General features: G+C 46.5%; 1 protein-coding gene across 2 annotated transcripts in view; it reads left to right on the forward strand.

The window, feature by feature from the left end:
- LSS (lanosterol synthase) overlaps window positions 1-14,891 on the forward strand; it is a 30,569-nt gene extending 15,678 nt beyond the window's left edge. For both annotated transcript variants that reach the window (XM_043874549.1, XM_043874550.1), the window contains exons 18-22: window positions 10,252-10,317; window positions 10,715-10,795; window positions 11,310-11,480; window positions 12,227-12,305; window positions 12,766-14,891. In XM_043874549.1, the coding sequence (XP_043730484.1) occupies window positions 10,252-10,317; window positions 10,715-10,795; window positions 11,310-11,480; window positions 12,227-12,305; window positions 12,766-12,897 (529 nt within the window). In that variant the 3' untranslated portion in view covers window positions 12,898-14,891. The remainder of the gene's footprint in view (window positions 1-10,251; window positions 10,318-10,714; window positions 10,796-11,309; window positions 11,481-12,226; window positions 12,306-12,765) is intronic.
- The last annotated feature ends 1,657 nt before the right edge of the window (window positions 14,892-16,548 follow it).

Here is a 16,548-nt window from a genome sequence, read left to right on the forward strand (position 1 = left end):
ATGTGAGTGAGACATTTAAAACCACTGAGAGTTTAATGTGATGACTATAAAAAGAACAACAGTCAAGACTGAAAAATTTCCCAGAGCCAAAATTTAATCAATGAAGTAAATCAAATGGTTTATCATCGGATTCAGGTATTAGCTTTCTGACTCAGTTTTCAAAAACTTTAAACGTTGTTTATGTAGACACATATAGTGTGTCAGCAACTGAATGTCCTCAGCGTTCCTCAGTAGGAAAGACACATAGGGGGCTTTACTTCAGGAGGCAGTATTGCACATGTGCTTCCCCCAAATCAGCCTTTATATGATCTGAGCCATCAGGTAATTCAGTGAGAGGCATTTCTATGGAAACAAAAGAAAACAATGAGTAATAGTTAAAGCAAATTATAATCTCAGTTTCTGAGTTTGGGGAGCAGCCAGTTGAGACAATTTCTAGGTGTTGGGTTCAAAGCATTGTCAGAGGATGTGAGGACAGGCGTGGCAATCAGGTAAGATATTCCTGGTTCTCAGTGTGAGTCTCTGGTGATCTTTCTGAGTGGCCACATAGCAACAGGCATGAAGACTGTCCTCGCATGAGCTGTTGAAGTTTGTATCAAGTTGTCCAGCTTTTGCTTGCAAGGTTTGGGAAAAGGGCAGCATTCGTTTTGTAGTGAACTCAGAAGATGGAAGAAAATTGGAAGTGTTAGTTTCAAGAGTTCTATTTACATACAGGAAGAAATCAGAATTCAGGATTCAGTACTTCAAAGACAATTAATGATACTAGCATCTAATGTACATCATCAGTTCAGTTCAGTCACTCAGTCCTGTCCAACTCCTTGCGACTCCATGGACTGCAGCACGCCAGACCTCCCTGTCCATCACCAACTCGTGGAGTTTACCCAAACTCATGTCTATTGAGTCGGTGGATGCCATCCAACCATTTCATCCTCTGTCATCCCCTTCTCCTCCTGCCTTCAATCTTTCTCAGCATCAGGGTCTTTTCCAATGAGTCAGTTCTTCGCATCAGGTGGCCAAGTTATTGGACTTTCAGCTTCAACATCAGTCCTTCTGATGAACACCTAGGACTGATCTCCTTTAGGATGGACTGGTTGAATCTCCTTGCAGTCCAAGGGACTCTCAAAAGTCTCCAACACCACAGTTCAAAAGCATCAATTCTTTGGTGCTCAGCTTTCTTTATAGTCCAACTCTCACATCCATACATGACCACTGGTAAAACCATAGCCTTGACTAGACGGACCTTTGTTGACAAAGTAATGTCTCTGCTTTTTAATATGCTGTCTAGGTTGGTCATAGCTTTTCTTCCAAGGAGCAAGCGTCTTTTAATTTTATGGCTGCAGTTACCACTACAGTGGTTTCGGAGCCCCCCAAAATAAAGTCTGCCCTCTTTCCACTGTTTCCCCATCTATTTGCCATGAAGTGATGGGACCGGCTGCCATGATCTTAGTTTTCTGAATGTTGAGCTTTAAGCCAACATTTTCACTCTCCTCTTTCACTTTCATCAAGAAGCTCTTTAGTTCTTCACTTTCTGCCATAAGGGTGGTGTCATCTGCATATCTGAGGTTATTGATATTTCTTCTGGCAATCTTGATTCCAGCTTGTGTTTCATCTAGCCCAGCGTTTCTCATGATGTACTCTGCATATAAGTTAAATAAGCAGGGTGACAGTATACAGCCTTGACATAGTCTTTCCCAATTTGGAACCAGTCTGTTGTTCCATGTCCAGTTCTAACTGTTGTTCCTGACCTGCATACAAATTTCTCAAGAGGCAGGTCAGGTGGTCTGGTATTCCCATCTAATGTACATAATGGTGTATTATTGAAGAATAGTTTTTCTATCCATAGTAACCTCTGTTTCTGTCAAAGATACCCAAGTCCACTTTCAATAAACTTGTCCTGATTATTTATGTAAGTGTAGCTGGAATAGTGACTGACCATGTAAGCTTTTAAAATCTGTTTTGCTGAAGCTTTTCATAAGGAATCTCAGATTAGACCTTCAGCGTCTCTCTAGGCTAAGAGGACAAGCCAAGGAATTGTCCAGTTATGGCCTGTTACTGGAACAGATTTGTATTGAACTTTCACAAATATGTATTGTTATGAAAAATTAGAGTGTTTAATAGGAGTTTCAGAATTCGATCTGGGGGGATCAGATTGGGAGAAAAAGATAACTGTTTACCAAATTGCTGTTAAGTTAAAGATAGCTTAAAAGAGAAGAAAAGGGGTTCTTTAAATTTAGAAAATGAAATGATAAAGAATGAGCAATGTTTTAAATGAAGTTATAAAAATTATAATTAAAAATATAAAATTATAAAATTATACTTATAAAAATTATAATTACCTTCATCAGTTCATTTAGTCTCCAGTGATTAATGCTTGCTGTTCTTGATCTTTTGTTATCAGTTTTATGAATTCACCAGTTTTCCGTCAGAGTTATAGAAATTTTTACCCAATTCAGTGTTTTGATCCTAAACTTATCAGAAACCTTCATTCTAGAGGACTTGTCAGAGTCTTCCATGAATCTCTTTGAAGATGAAGCACTTTTGCAGGAATATTTTTGCAAAAGCTGCAAAGTAAAACAAATAATAACTTTTAAAATAATAACTGTAAATGATAATAATTGGTATTATGACTGATGACATTATATCAAGGCATACCAGATTTTTGGGAATTTCATGATTTCTGATTGTTGTTTAGTTGCTAACTCACGTACGACTCTTTTGTGACCCATGGACCATAGCCTGCCAGGGTCCTCTGTCCATGGGATTTCCCAGCCAAGAATACTGGAGTGGGTTGCCTTTTCCTTCTCCAGGGGATTTTCCCAACTCAGGGATCGAACCTGTGTCTCCTGCATTGCAGGTGGATTCTTACTGCTGAACCACCAAGAAAGCCTGTGTTTTTTGGAATATTTATATTAACAATTTCCATATAAATATTTCCTTAAAAAAGTTCAGCCTCACTTCTTATTTAACAATATTTCCCATGAAATTTAACACATAATGAAAGTTAGATAGTTGTAAAAAAACATTTCTTTCTTTTAGTAGAGAAGACTCAGTTTTCTGAAGTAATCAAAGACCTGATAAAGACAAATCATAGAATTTTAGTTTCTTAGGCATATTATATTAAAGGTAAACAAAAATCTTTCTTATTAAGATCAGACCAACAATCTAAGAAAAATATCCTTTTAACAAAGAAAAACAAATTCTAATTTTGTACCAGTGTGATTTTGATATTAAAATTCTTCCTTTTAAAAAAACTAGCATAAAATCCATTCTAATCTTAGTTGACTGAACATAAAATTCCTCTCTTAAGATTCCTTTTCTATAAACCTACAGCTTTTTACATCCATTCAGGTTTTGTTCTTTTTCCTTTTTTATTCTGGAACAATCATTTTACCTTAGAACAAAATAACTTTCTTTTTTCCTTCAACGAAAATGCGTATTTATTTATCCCTCATGCTTTCTACTGAAAACATACATCTGACTTCTCCTATATAGTCCACTTTTTTCATCCGTATTATTTCTTGTAGTTTTGTAAACAAAGGAACAAGCTTAGCTCTTTTGCAAATCAGTTTTGGCAAGGGAACTTGCTATAGGCAGTTTGCATTTTCTTTGAAAAGCCTCTTTTTTAAATGCTGTAGTTTCAACTTTATTAGTTCAAATGTCATTTTCTCAATTTCAAAAACATATAAAGCTTATCTAGAAAGGATGCAAGGCAGTCATCACTCTGGAGTGTGTGTGTGCTCAGTTCTTAGTCGTGTCCGACTTTACCACCCCATGGGTAGCCTGCCAGGCCCCTCTGTCCATGGGTCTTTCCAGATGAGAATACTGGAGCAGCAACACCATTTCCTCCTCCAAGGGATCTTCCCGACCCATGGGACAAGCCCACGTGTCTTGCGTCTCCTGCACTGGCAGGCGGATTCTTTACCACTTCACCACCTGGGAAGCCAGTTGTCACTCTTAGAGGATAGCATAATTGCCTGTGAACTACAGGCAAATGATTGTGAACTCTTTCTACATAATACAGTTAAAATAAACCATATGCTTTTTGGAAGTTACATTATGAGATTCCCTTGTGTCTACAGGTTCATCCCGGTGTTCTCTGCTAGAGTGGGAAGGACCGAACAGGCAGGGATGCAGGATCCCCATGTAGCTGCTGAAGGGGGTTGCTCTCTGAGTTGAGTAGGCAGAATAAAGATTTGAAAGATGGGAGAAAAACTTCTGAAGCTGGTGGCAGCTTCAACTATCAGCTGTGACTGTCTTTGAAAACTCCACCAGAATCCCCAGCCTTGCAAGTAGTTACAAGATTGCTCCCTGGCTGAAATCTGAAAAGACAAGGCAACAAAGCAGGGGCCTATCAGAGAGTGGTTGCACCTGGCTTGGAGGAGTTACAACTGTGTGTGCGGGGCAGGACGAGTGGTGTGGCTGTGCTGGCCTCTAACTGGTGCACAGCCCTTTGTTACTCAATTTGCTGTCCTATGAGAATGGTGATTTTCAAACACGTGGAGTCATTCCTTAGAAGAAATACAGTGTACATTACTGCCTGTAGCTTTGCATGTAAAACCATGGAACTAACTGAAAGAAAAGTTTAATAAATGGACACATGTTTCTTGTTTTCAGTATATGCCATGCATGCATTCTATTTTGTACTTTATGAAACTGTTACTTATAATAGATGATAAATGAATCTCTAATAAATCTACCTATAAATTATGGATAAAATTGAAAGTATATACTATTTCTTTATATAGATAGAGGGATAGATAATATATATATTTTCTTTTCTTTTACATGCTTATGATTCTTTTTCTTTAGAACTTGAGAAAAGACAGATTGATCTTTGTAATGGAAGCAGATCATTGGTTTCCAGAGGGTGGAGGGAGCATCAGGAGCATAAGGACACATTAGAGGGATGGTTTGTCCATTGTCCTGAGTATGCCGATGCTTTCTCAAGTGTATACATGTAGTAGAACTTACTAAATTATATACTTCAAGTAATATACCATCTGTCAGTTATACCTCAATAAAACTTCTTGAAAAAAAAAAAAAAACAACACCTAAAAGCACAGGTACCTGTATCTTTGCGAGGCCAAAGAAGAATGAAGTCCTTCAGCATAAAGAAAAAGGATATTGAAGTGGGGAGAAAACAGGAACAGGTTAAAGGTCAGAAGAGTTGGGTTGCACCTCAGTGGGGCTCTGCCAGCACTTTTTAAGGTGGGCTTGTCAAACAGCCAGGAAATCCAGGCTCACCAGGAGGAGAGGCACTGGCGCAGGTAGAACATTGTGCCCAGGCCCTTTCAAGTGTTATGTCCCTAATCACAGTATAGGACACACATCACAGTCTCTGGGAGCTCTAGACCTGCTAAGCCAGAGCCTGCATTTACCTAACATCCCAGATGATTCATAGACAGTTAAAGTTTGTGAACTGCTAACCCAAACTATCAATGCACAGCAGTCTTTCTTTTTTAACATTAGCTAATTATAATGTTAATCATAATTCTCCAATAGTCTGTGACCACAGTTTGAGAAATAAGAAGTTGCAGTCAGTCCTCCCACACAGGAGAAAGCTCTCTTGTGCTGTGCTGTGCTTAGCTGTTCAGTTGTGTCCAACTCTGTGCAACCCCATGGACTGTAGCCCGCCAGGCTCCTCTATCCGTGGGCATGCTCTAGGCAGGACTGCTGGAGTGGGTTGTTATGCCCTCCTCTAGGAGATCTTCCCAACCCAGGGATTGAACCCAGGTCTCCTGCATTGCAGGGAGACTCTTACTGCCTGAGCCACCAGGGAAGCCCACCCTGGGTCCTGCAGATGCTCCAGGGCACATGCACAACTGCCTGCCGGGCCCTGGGGTAGGGGATGGGGAGTGCTTCTGTGCTAAGAGCTGAGAGCAGGCACCCTCCAGTCCTTCAGCAGTTGGCAGGCCTCCAGAATAGTCATGTTGGACACATTCTTCCAGTGCAGCTGTCGTGGTGGGAGAGGGATTCCTGTGCTGCCTGCCCTGCCATCTTTCCAGGATCATCTGCAACTGATTTTGATATTGGTCTTCTAGCTAGACAGTTTGCTAAACTTTAATAAAGCTAATACACTTTGTCTTATATAGCAGTCTTAGGTTTACAGAAAGATTGCATAGAGGGTTCCTGTTTAGCCACTTTTCTCCCACCTTGTTTCCCCTGTTATTAATATCCTGCATTAATTTGATACACTTTTTTAAAATATACAATTGATGAACCGGTATTGACACATTATTGTCATCCCAAGTCCGTAGTTTACATTCAGATTCACTCTGCGCATTACAAATTTTGGGGGGGTAACATAATGGGTATTGTGATTTTAATTTCAGAATAGAATTGTTCATTGTGGTAGGAAAACAATTGTCTATTGTATATTAATCTTGTCTCCTGAAACCTTGCTGTAATTATTTAGTAGTTCCAGGAGTTTTTTGGTTGAGTCTTTGGGATTTTCTCTGTAAATAATCAGGTAACCTGTGAACAAAGACAGTTTTATTTCTTCACCCCCAATATGTATACCTTTTATTTCCTTTTCTTGTCCTATTGCTTTAGCTAGGACTTCCCATATGAAATTGAATAGGAGTGCTGAGAGTAGACATTCTTGTTCCTGATTTGGCAGGAAAGCATCTAGTTTCTCACCACTAAATATGATATTAGCTATAGGTTTTTGTGGCTGCCCTTTATCAAGTTGAGGAACTTCCTTTCTGTTCCTAGCTTGCTGAAAGCTTTTCTTATCATGAGTAAGTGTTAGATTTTGGTAAATATTTCTTCTACAGCTGTTTATTTGGTCATGTGATTTTTCTTCTTCTTTAGCCTATTGATTTGATAGATTGCATTATTTGATTTTTCAGTGTTGAACCAGTTGTTTCATACCTGGGATAACTCTCACTTGTGATATCTAATTCTTTTCATACATGAGTGGATTGGATTTGGTAATATTTTATTGAGGATTTTTTAATGCCTGTGCTACTAGAGATACTGATCTATAGTTTTCCTTTCTTATAATGTCCTTATCTGTTTTTAGTATGCTGTGCTCATCAAGTGAATTAGGCAGAATTCCCTCTTTCTTGTCTTTGGAAGAGATTGTAGAGACGGTATAATTTCTTCCTCAAATATTTGGTAGAATTCACCAGTGAATCCATCTTGGCAACTCTTTTTGTTCTGAATAATTGCTTATAGATTCTTTTGGGTTTTCTCTTAGAGAAAGCTTACAAATGACATATTTTTCCTTTCATTCCATAGGCCTGTAGTCCATTTTCTTGTTTCATTGCCCTGGCTGAGACCTTCAGTATTTTGCTTAGCAGAACTGGTAATAGTGGCATCTTTGTTCTATTTCCTGATTTTGAAGGACAATGCTTCTAATATTTCTCCATTAAGAATGACATTTGGAAGCTTGCATCTGTGTCCATTAATGAACAGCCTGAAGTTTTTACTTTACCACATCACTCTTATCTGGCTGATTGAGAAGCTTATGTTAAGCTCCCAGAATGAATGAGGGAAAATGTTCCTTCCTCTTTCTATTCCCTAGAAGAGTTTGATAAGATTAGAATGATTGTTCTTGGTGATTTAGTAGACTTCACTTATAAATTGTCTAGACCTGGAGTTCTTTTTCTGGGCAAAGTTTGTTTTTTATGCATATCTTTAGTAGTTGTAGGACTATTCATGTCCTTTATTCTTGAGGCGGTTTTGATAAGTTAATATTCTGAGTAATTTGTACATTTTGTCTAAGTTTCCAAATGTATGTGTTTTTCTCACTTTTTAATTTCTGCTAAAACTAGAGTCATACCACTCTTTTCATTGCTGATGTTACTTATTTGTTCCTTCATCCTTTGTACTAGTATCTCTTGCTGAGTGACAGTATTATGACAGACTTGGTCGCTCAAAGCAACACATGTCTGTCACCTCACAGTTTCTGTGGGTCAGGAGTCTAGGCACGGCTGAGCCGGGGCCTCTGCTCTGGACTTCCCTAGGTGGCCATCAGGATGCTGGCAGCATGGGGGCCTCACCTGAGCCTCAACTGGGGTCTGCCCCAAATGCGTGCAGTTGTTGGCCTGTTTCCATCCCTCGTGGGTTGTTGGCCCCAGGTCCCATGTCCTTGTTGACTGCTGGCTGGAGCCACCCTTGAGTTCCTGCTGTGTAGGCCTCTGTACAGTGGCTCCATGAGAACCAGCAAGGGTGGGTCCAGTAGCGCCAGGGAGTCCATCCACCAGTCAGGGGAAGCTGGAGGCAGTGACTGTCAACTTGCAGGGTCAGCTGGCTCCATGCAGGTTATGGGCCACCGCTCACGGATGACATGGGCTGAGTGCCTGGGGGCAAGTGAGCATTGTGGGGGGTGGGCCATCCTGAGGCTGTATGCGTACCTTCACCTCTAGCTTTTTCAGAGAACCCGGTCTTCTTCAGAAGTATCAGTTAGGCCTGTGATGGATCTTCTCTGCCCTCTGAATGTATCATTTTCTCTCTCACTTTATGTTTACTTAAAAAATTTCATTTGTGCGACTTAAACCTATCTATGTCACTGACCCTGTTTTTGGTGACACCGATCCCCTTTGTAGCTGCTTCTCCTGTGGGCTTGTCCCTGAGGTTTTCTCTTTCATTTCCTTCTTTATCTGCCCCTTCGCTCTCCTCCTGTGACCTGTGATCGCTGCTCCTTCAGCCTTGTATCTCCTCTATGAACCATTTGTCTTTGTGTATTTTAAGGAAGATCATGCTCGTACTTATTTTATGTATTTTAAGGGAGACCATGCCCATATTGGGCACAATAAAGGACAGAAATGGTATGGACCTAACAGAAGCTGAAGATATTAAGAAGAGGTGGCTGGAGTACACAGAAGAATTATATAAAAAGATCCTAATGACCCAGAAAACCACAATGATGTGATCACTCAGCTAGAGCCAGACTTCCTAGAATGCAAAGTCAAGTGGGCCTTAGGAAGCATCACTATGAACAAAGCTAGTGGAGGTGATGGAATTCCAGCTGAGCTATTTCAAATCCTAAAAGATGATGCTGTTAAAGTGCTGCACTCAATATGCCAGCAAATTTGAAAAACTCAGCAGTGGCCACAGGACTGGAAAAAGTCAGTTTTCATTCTAATCTCAAAGAAAGGCAATTCCAAAGAATGTTCAGACTACACAATTGCACTCCTCTCACACACTAGCAAAGTAATGCTCAAAATTGTCCAAGCCAGGCTTCAATAGTACATGAACCATGAACTTCCAGATGTTCAAGCTGGTTTTAGAAAAGGCAGAGGAACCAGAGATCAAATTGCCAACATTGTTGGATCATTGAAAAAGCAAGAGAGTTTCAGAAAAACATTTACTTCTGTTTTATTGACTATGCCAAAGCCTTTGACTGTGTGGATCACAACAAACTGTGAAATATTCTTCAAGAGATGGGAATACCAGACCACCTGACCTGCCTCCTGAGAAATCTGTATGCAGGTTAAGAAGCAACAGTTCTAACCAGAACAGTTAGAACAATGAACTGGTTCCAAATTGGGAAGGGAGTACGTCAAGGCTGTATATTGTCAGCTTGCTCATTTAACTTATATGCAGAGTATCTCATGTGAAACGCTGAGCTCCAAAACCACTGCAGATGGTGACTGCAGCCATGGAATTAAAAGATGCTTGCTCCTTGGAAGAAAAGCCATGACAAACCTAGACAGAATATTAAAAAGAAGAGACATTACTTTGCTGACAAAGATCCATCTAGTCAAAGCTATGGTTTTTCTAGTAGTCATCTATGGATGTGAGAGCTGGACCATAAAGAAAGCTGAGCACTGAGGAATTAATGCTTTTGAACTGTGGTGTTGGAGAATATTCTTAAGAGTCCCTTGGACTGCAAAGAGATCAAACCATTCAATCCTAAAGGAAATCAGTCCTGAATATTCATTGGAAGGACTGATGCTGAAGCTGAAATTCCAATACTTTGGCCACTTGATGAGAAGAACTGACCTGTTGGAAAAGACCCTGATGCTGGGAAAGATTGAGGGCAGGAGGAGAAGGGGACGACAGAGGATGAGATGGTTGGATGGCATCACCGACTCGATGGACATGAGTTTGAGCAAGCTCCAGGAGTTGGTGATGGACAGGGAAGCCTGGCGTGCTGCAGTCCATGGGGTTGCAAAAAGTTGGACATGACTGAGCAACTGAACTGACTGATGTTCATACTTCTGAGGCGGTAGAGGGGGGGGTGAGGGTAGCAGGTGCACTGCTGCTTTGCTGGAATGGACATTGTGATGTCCCACTGTGTTGCAGGGAGACCCTTGAGCGGGGCTTGCAGTTCTGTCGGCAGAAGCAGAGGCCTGATGGCTCCTGGGAAGGGTGAGTGCTGCCTGTGGGTGCAGATGCCAGGGGCAGGGGTAGGAGGGGGGCACTGTGCTGCCCAGAAGTCTCTGGACATGCTCCTGGGCCATCCCCTACAGTCACTGCTCAGCATTTTGCTGGGCAGTGTAGCCAAGGGCTTTGGAAGTACTTGGTGGCCTGATGGCTCCTCACCCACTTCCCCTGGGCTTGGATCTGGCTTGTGAAGCTGTCCGTGGAAGCCAGGTTGGGCAGGTCTGTCTCCGTGTTGCAGGCTTGAGGATGTTTTTCTTGAAAACAGATGCAGCCCCTCCCTGCACTCCAGAGGGTGCTGGAGGTGTGCCTGCAGCCTGTTGTCTGGCGCTCTGCCGTGACTGAGAACTCAGGGACCGGACTGTTCCCCCTTGTCTTCCTCCAGCTCCTGGGGCGTGTGCTTCACGTACGGCACCTGGTTTGGGCTGGAAGCCTTCGCCTGCATGGGGCACACCTACCATAATGGGTGAGTGCAGGCATTTGTGCTGTGGTGGGAGGCCGTCTTCTCAGCATAATACTCTGCTGGGGGCTTTCTTCCTCAGATGTTTGACTTTGGGATTGTTTTTACATGCTTTTAAACATTGAGATAAGATCAGTTTTCCAGAAAAATGTATGAGGTGCTGTGCCTCGCTGCTCTGCAGAGCCTTCTGGCTAGTGTGGGGCAGGAAGCCTTTGGCCCTCTGCCCTCCCCCAGCTCACCTACCCCTCCCAAGTCCCACATCTGGGCTGGAGCAGGAGCAGCCACAGGCCAGGAGGTTGGCCAGGCTGGGTTGTGTCACTTTCGGGAGCCCATCTGCAGCTGTCTGGTCATCTCTCAAAATCCTGTGATGCTGGTACCTCTGTCCCTTTCACCTCCCCTCTGGCGCGCTGAGTGCAGGGGGCCCACACCCCCATCTCCGTTACCTGAGGAAGCCTGGCCAGGGTGAGGAGGGGCAGGGACCCTGCCCAGAGTGATGGCTCTGAGTCTTCTGTCTCTGCAGGGCTGCCTGTGCAGAGATCTCCCGGGCCTGTGACTTCCTGCTGTCCCGACAGATGGCAGACGGAGGCTGGGGGGAGGACTTCGAGTCCTGCGAGCAGCGTCGCTACGTGCAGAGTGCCCGGTCCCAGATCCACAACACGTGCTGGGCCCTGATGGGGCTGATGGCCGTCAGGTGGGGGCTTGAGGCCTCTCCCGGAGCCGCGGGGTCGGGCGGAGGAAGGACAGTGAGCCGGCAGCCAGGGTGGGCACGGCAGCAGGGGGAGGGGGAGGTCACCTTGATAGGTGACAGGTCCGCACGGCCAGGTGGTGGTTCCTGCAAAAGGCCTCTGAACAAGGTCAGCCAGGGCACAGGGCTGCCAGGGCATGACTGTGTAGCAGCACCTGCAGCGGCTGTGTCACAAATGTACTCAGGCATATGCACACATGACATGCACACACAGAGTCATGCACACGGACGTGTATGTGGTGCCCCAGTCTGTGCCCCATGTTGGATTTGGGGCCATTGGGAAACCTCCCTAAACCCCTCAGAGGAAGGCCAAGGGTGTGGGCGGGGCAGACAGGCTGCACCTTGACCTGAGCCATCGTGCCTCCTGGTGCCTCATCCAGCAGTGAGCGAGGTTAGGCCCCTGAGGACCGGTGGCCAGGTGGACGGGAGAGCACTGCTCATGGCAGGGACAGCTCGCTTGGCCACAGGTGGGCTGCCCTCCTGCCCCCTCGTCTCCATCCCAGTGGCATTCCCGCTCCCCGGGGTGTCTGGAGGACCGGCTGTTCCCAGCGGGCCTAGAGGTTCAGGGTGTCCATCATCAGGCGGTGTTTCTCATCCTTATCCCTGTGCTTGGCTGCGTGAGCCTGAGGACCCAGCCGGAGGGGGTCTCATTCAGGGGGGCGGCGGGAGTGTTCAGTGCCCCTCTCTCCCAGGCACCCTGATGTGGCGGCCCTGGAGAGAGGAGTCAGCTATCTGCTTGAAAAGCAGCTGCCCAACGGGGACTGGCCCCAGGTACGTGTGGCTCCCCCCACAACAGGGCCCGAGACCCCTCATGGCCTGTGGGCGGGGTTTCACCTGCAGGGTTTGGGCGTCACAAACATCACCAGGGTTGGAAGCAGGTCTGTGACAGTGGCAGGTCCTAATGGCTTGGGCTGGTGGCAGGGCTGGTGGTGTTAGGGAAGGGCTGGAGGAGAGAAGCTCACAGCCAAGACACCTTGGGCTGAACCGGTGGCCCCTTACTGAAAAGGAAGTGTGGGAGGGCATGGGGTCATGAGATCAGGGGAGGCTGACCCCCCCTTCTGGTGAGTCCACATGAGCCTGCAAGGGGCTGGTGGCCCAGGCTGAGGTTTGCTTTAGGGCCTGGGGTCCTAGAGGTGGGGGGTGGTAAGCCTGCCTGCTGAGGTCAGGGTCCGGTTCAGGGAGCTGTCCTCCACCTAGTGGAGCCGCTGTGTTAACCCCTGTGTCTTTTCAGGAGAACATCAGCGGGGTCTTCAACAAGTCCTGCGCCATCAGCTACACTAGCTACAGAAACGTCTTCCCCATCTGGGCCCTCGGGCGCTTCTCCCGTCTGCACCCCGAGAGCGCCCTCGCTGGCAACCCTTGAGAGAACGCCTGCGGGTGCCTGGGCGGGTAGGGGGTGCTGGTCTCCGAGTTCCAGGGGAAGTTGGGGCGGGGCGGGGCCTGCTGCGGGGGCGGGGCCTTCAGCTGGTGGAGCAATTTCCGGCTAGAGGAGCACGGGTGAGGGGAGCAACAGAGTGAACCTTGATGCTGGATACAGCGCATTGCGTTCATGGAACCGCCTGGAGCGGTCGGTACCTGGCCTAGCTGTGGGCGGGGCTGGGAGCTTTCCTGACCAACCACCGAGATCGGGAGACCAGCGGCTACGCCTTGTACGCATCCTGCCGCGCGCTGTCGAGGGCCAACTCTCCCTGCCTCTGTCTCTGGCTGAGGGACGTGCTAGTCTCCCTATCACCCCAGCAGGAGAGGCTGGGCCTCGCTGTTCACCAAAGCCGGTTGGGCGCTCCGGGATGGGGGACCAGACTCGGTGAGTGTCCGGGGCTGCTCAGAGGAGAGCCAGATGCTGCACCCTGGCCCCGCCCCAGGTCGCGGTTCAACCAGCTTGTGGGGCGCCAGCATGGCTACCTCTAGAAGTTAGAGTTGTCTCCTAATGAGAAAAGCAGGAGCCTGAGCTAACACGGGGTGAAGGGTCGTGGGTGGCCCCACACGGGGACGACCCTCACGCCCCCTCTAGGGTGCTGTCTCTCAATTCTCTGGCTTCTAAATGCCTCTGGTTTGGCGTGCATGGACTTCGGGCTCAGGTTGGAAAGTCTTAAGTCCTGGAATTGCTTCTGACCTACAAGGATGGGCAGCTCACATGCGCAGGGTTCCTGGGAGTGTGGCTGTGAAGGTCATAGAGCTTTGATGAGGGCCAGAACCAGGCTTGGTGTCACCCTTGGGCCCCATCTCCTTCTCACCCACCCCAGGGCTGGAGGGACCCAGAGAGGTGCCACCTCCCCTTCTGACGGCAGCCCCAGCCACGCTCCCCCAGCCACGCTCCCCCAGCCAACTGTTCTCCCTCAGACAGCCAGAGATGCCTGGATGCCCCCCTGCTCCCACCATTCCTGCCAGGAACCCTGAAGGCCTCTCGGAGGTTTGCACCCTGTGGCCTTGCTCCCGCCGGTCCTAGGGCCCCCAGTGCAGCCCCTGACTTCTGTCTGGGGCTCGCCTGCGAGGAGCCTTTTCCTGAGCTGCCCCAGTCCCCCTCCCCCAACTACCCCAGGTAGTGGTCCTCCTGCTGCAAGCCTTGCAGGGCCTGGGCACAGGTAGGCAGGCAGGTCCTGCTGCTCTACGAACCGCCCCACTGGCACCTAGTGGTGTTTAGTTGTGCTGGTTGAATGTCAGCACTCTGCGGGCACTTTTAAATGAGTGTTTATGTTGCTGAAGGTGCTGTGCTGGACCCTTTGGGATCTGTCCAGTTTGCTCTTGTTCCAGCAGCAGACAGTGGTTTACCAGTTTGCTCCTGGCAGTAGCCACTGCCAGGCACGACCAGGTCACTGGACAAAACACTAAGCTTCCCGAAAAGAAATGAACATCCACCTTTATACTGAAACATTATTGAAAGTCACCTGTCTCACCAGTTACCTTAGTGCCCAGATCCAGCCCCTAGGCAGAGGCACGTAGTGCTCTTGTCTTGTCCTGGAAGCAGTCATGGACTTGGGTCCTTCATGCCCCATGGTGGACACTGGACCACCACCCCTCAGTCTCAGGGAAAAAGAAACTGCGCAAGATAAGCAGGAGGCACTCTAGTTATCTGAGGGAGAAATACTTGCCTCAGCCTGATGAAAAATCAAGTTCTCTATCCTGGGTGAAGGATTAATGGATCTTGATTCACACTGCTTTTCTTTTGGTTATCGGGAGCAAAATCTGAATGTTCACCAGGACATAAACCAGATCTGACCCTTTGAGGGATTCTCTAACCAAAGTGCTTAACGAATAATAAAAATGTGCCTCCAAGAAAGTACTTTCCTTACTGAGCATAACCAATGTTGATACATAGATCTGAATTTTTTTCTGGTAATAAAAATGTTTAAAAACTGATGCCATCAACTGTGGCTTCCTCATTCTCTCAGCTCTCAGCAACTAATTACAGGTTAATTGGCTGGCTTGATTTAGTTTCATCTCTCCATCTGCAGTAAAAAGTTTTATTTATCACTCCTGTTGTTTAAAAAAAAAAAGTTAGACGCACAAGACAATGGGATATGAAGGCCAGAAAGTCAAAGGGGACTGGGAGGGACGTTGCTTGACTTGCTTGGTGTTGTCAGCCTCCAAGCTCCTGGCTCGGCTTTCTCCCTGCTTGTGGGGAGGGGGCATCTGGGTTCTTCTCTCCATAAGGCATCTGGGTTCCAGCAGGATCACAGGAACTGCCCTTGGAAGTATCCATGTTGGAAGCTGGAGATGCAGCTCTGGAGAGCTCAGGAAACTTCCTAGGGGCCCTGGGGCAGCCGGTCTTGACATTGGTTGCGTTTTTCACTTGGAAAAATGCACCTCAAGGTTGCGTTTTTTACTTGGAATTTCTGCTGCTGTTCTACAGACCCTCGTTTCTCACTCAGGGTTAGGGTGATACTGGTAACTTCAGAGTTACTTGTATTCTTTCGTGCAAATGATTCCCCCATTAGTTTCTATGAGCCTATTATTGGTACATGACTTGCAGGCTTCCTCATGGGAAAGTACTGCACGGAGGCTGTTTGAGACCCGCATTGCCATCACTGCAGAGCAGCTGCTTTGGTGGCTTCAGGCAGACTCTGGTGCCTGCCCCACAGCAAGGATATTCATGGGTGCAGGACAGAGCGAGCCTTCAGCTCCGTGTTCCCTGACACCCCCCATTTCTCGGGAAGATGGAGGAGCAGGGCCTGCCCTCAGGTCATCCAGGAGTAGACAGGCACTGAAATGCCCTGAAGGTGGCCAGAAGACAAAAAAATGAGCAGAGCTTCAGTGGCCTGTTGGATAATAGTGAGCGGTCCACCCTGTGTAATCTGAGTCCTAGGAAATGGGGAGGGAGGGCAGGAGGCAGGCAGTAAAATACTTAAGTAACTGTGGCTGAAATTTTCCCAAACATGATACGTATAAGCTCACATTCATGAAGCTCAACCCATGTAGCAGGATAATCACAGACCAAAAAGCCCAAGTAAAACCCACTTCAAGGCTCATGATAATCGATGATGAAAACTAAGGATGAATACAGCTTAAAAGCAAGCAAAACGGGTAAGTTAGGCTTCCCTAGTATCTCAGTGGTAAAGAATCTACCTGCCAATGTAGGAGACACAGGTTTGATCCCTGATATAGGAAGATCTCACATGTGGCAGAGCAACTAAGCCCATGCACCACAACTACTGATCCTATGCTCTAGAGCCCGGGAGCTGCAACTGCTGAAGCTCTTACTCTAGAGCTCGCAAGTCACACCTACTGAGCCCACATGCCCTAGAGCCCATGCTCCACAGTAAGAGAGGCCACCGCAATGAGAAGCTCATGCACTGCTGCAACTAGAGAGTAGCCTTGGCTCACCACAACTAGAGAAAAGCCCGAAAAGCAACAAAGACGTACATCACCAATTCAAATAATTGTACTAACTGTAAAGGGCTAAGCATTCTGGTTAAAAGGCAGGGATTGTCATGTTGGATGAAAAGCATGACACATCTATGTTGTCCATTAGAAATTTCTATTTTTTTTGGTAAGATTTATTTATTTGGCTTCATCG

This window comes from Cervus elaphus, chromosome 19, assembly GCF_910594005.1.
Source record: "Cervus elaphus chromosome 19, mCerEla1.1, whole genome shotgun sequence".
NCBI lineage: Eukaryota > Metazoa > Chordata > Mammalia > Artiodactyla > Cervidae > Cervus > Cervus elaphus.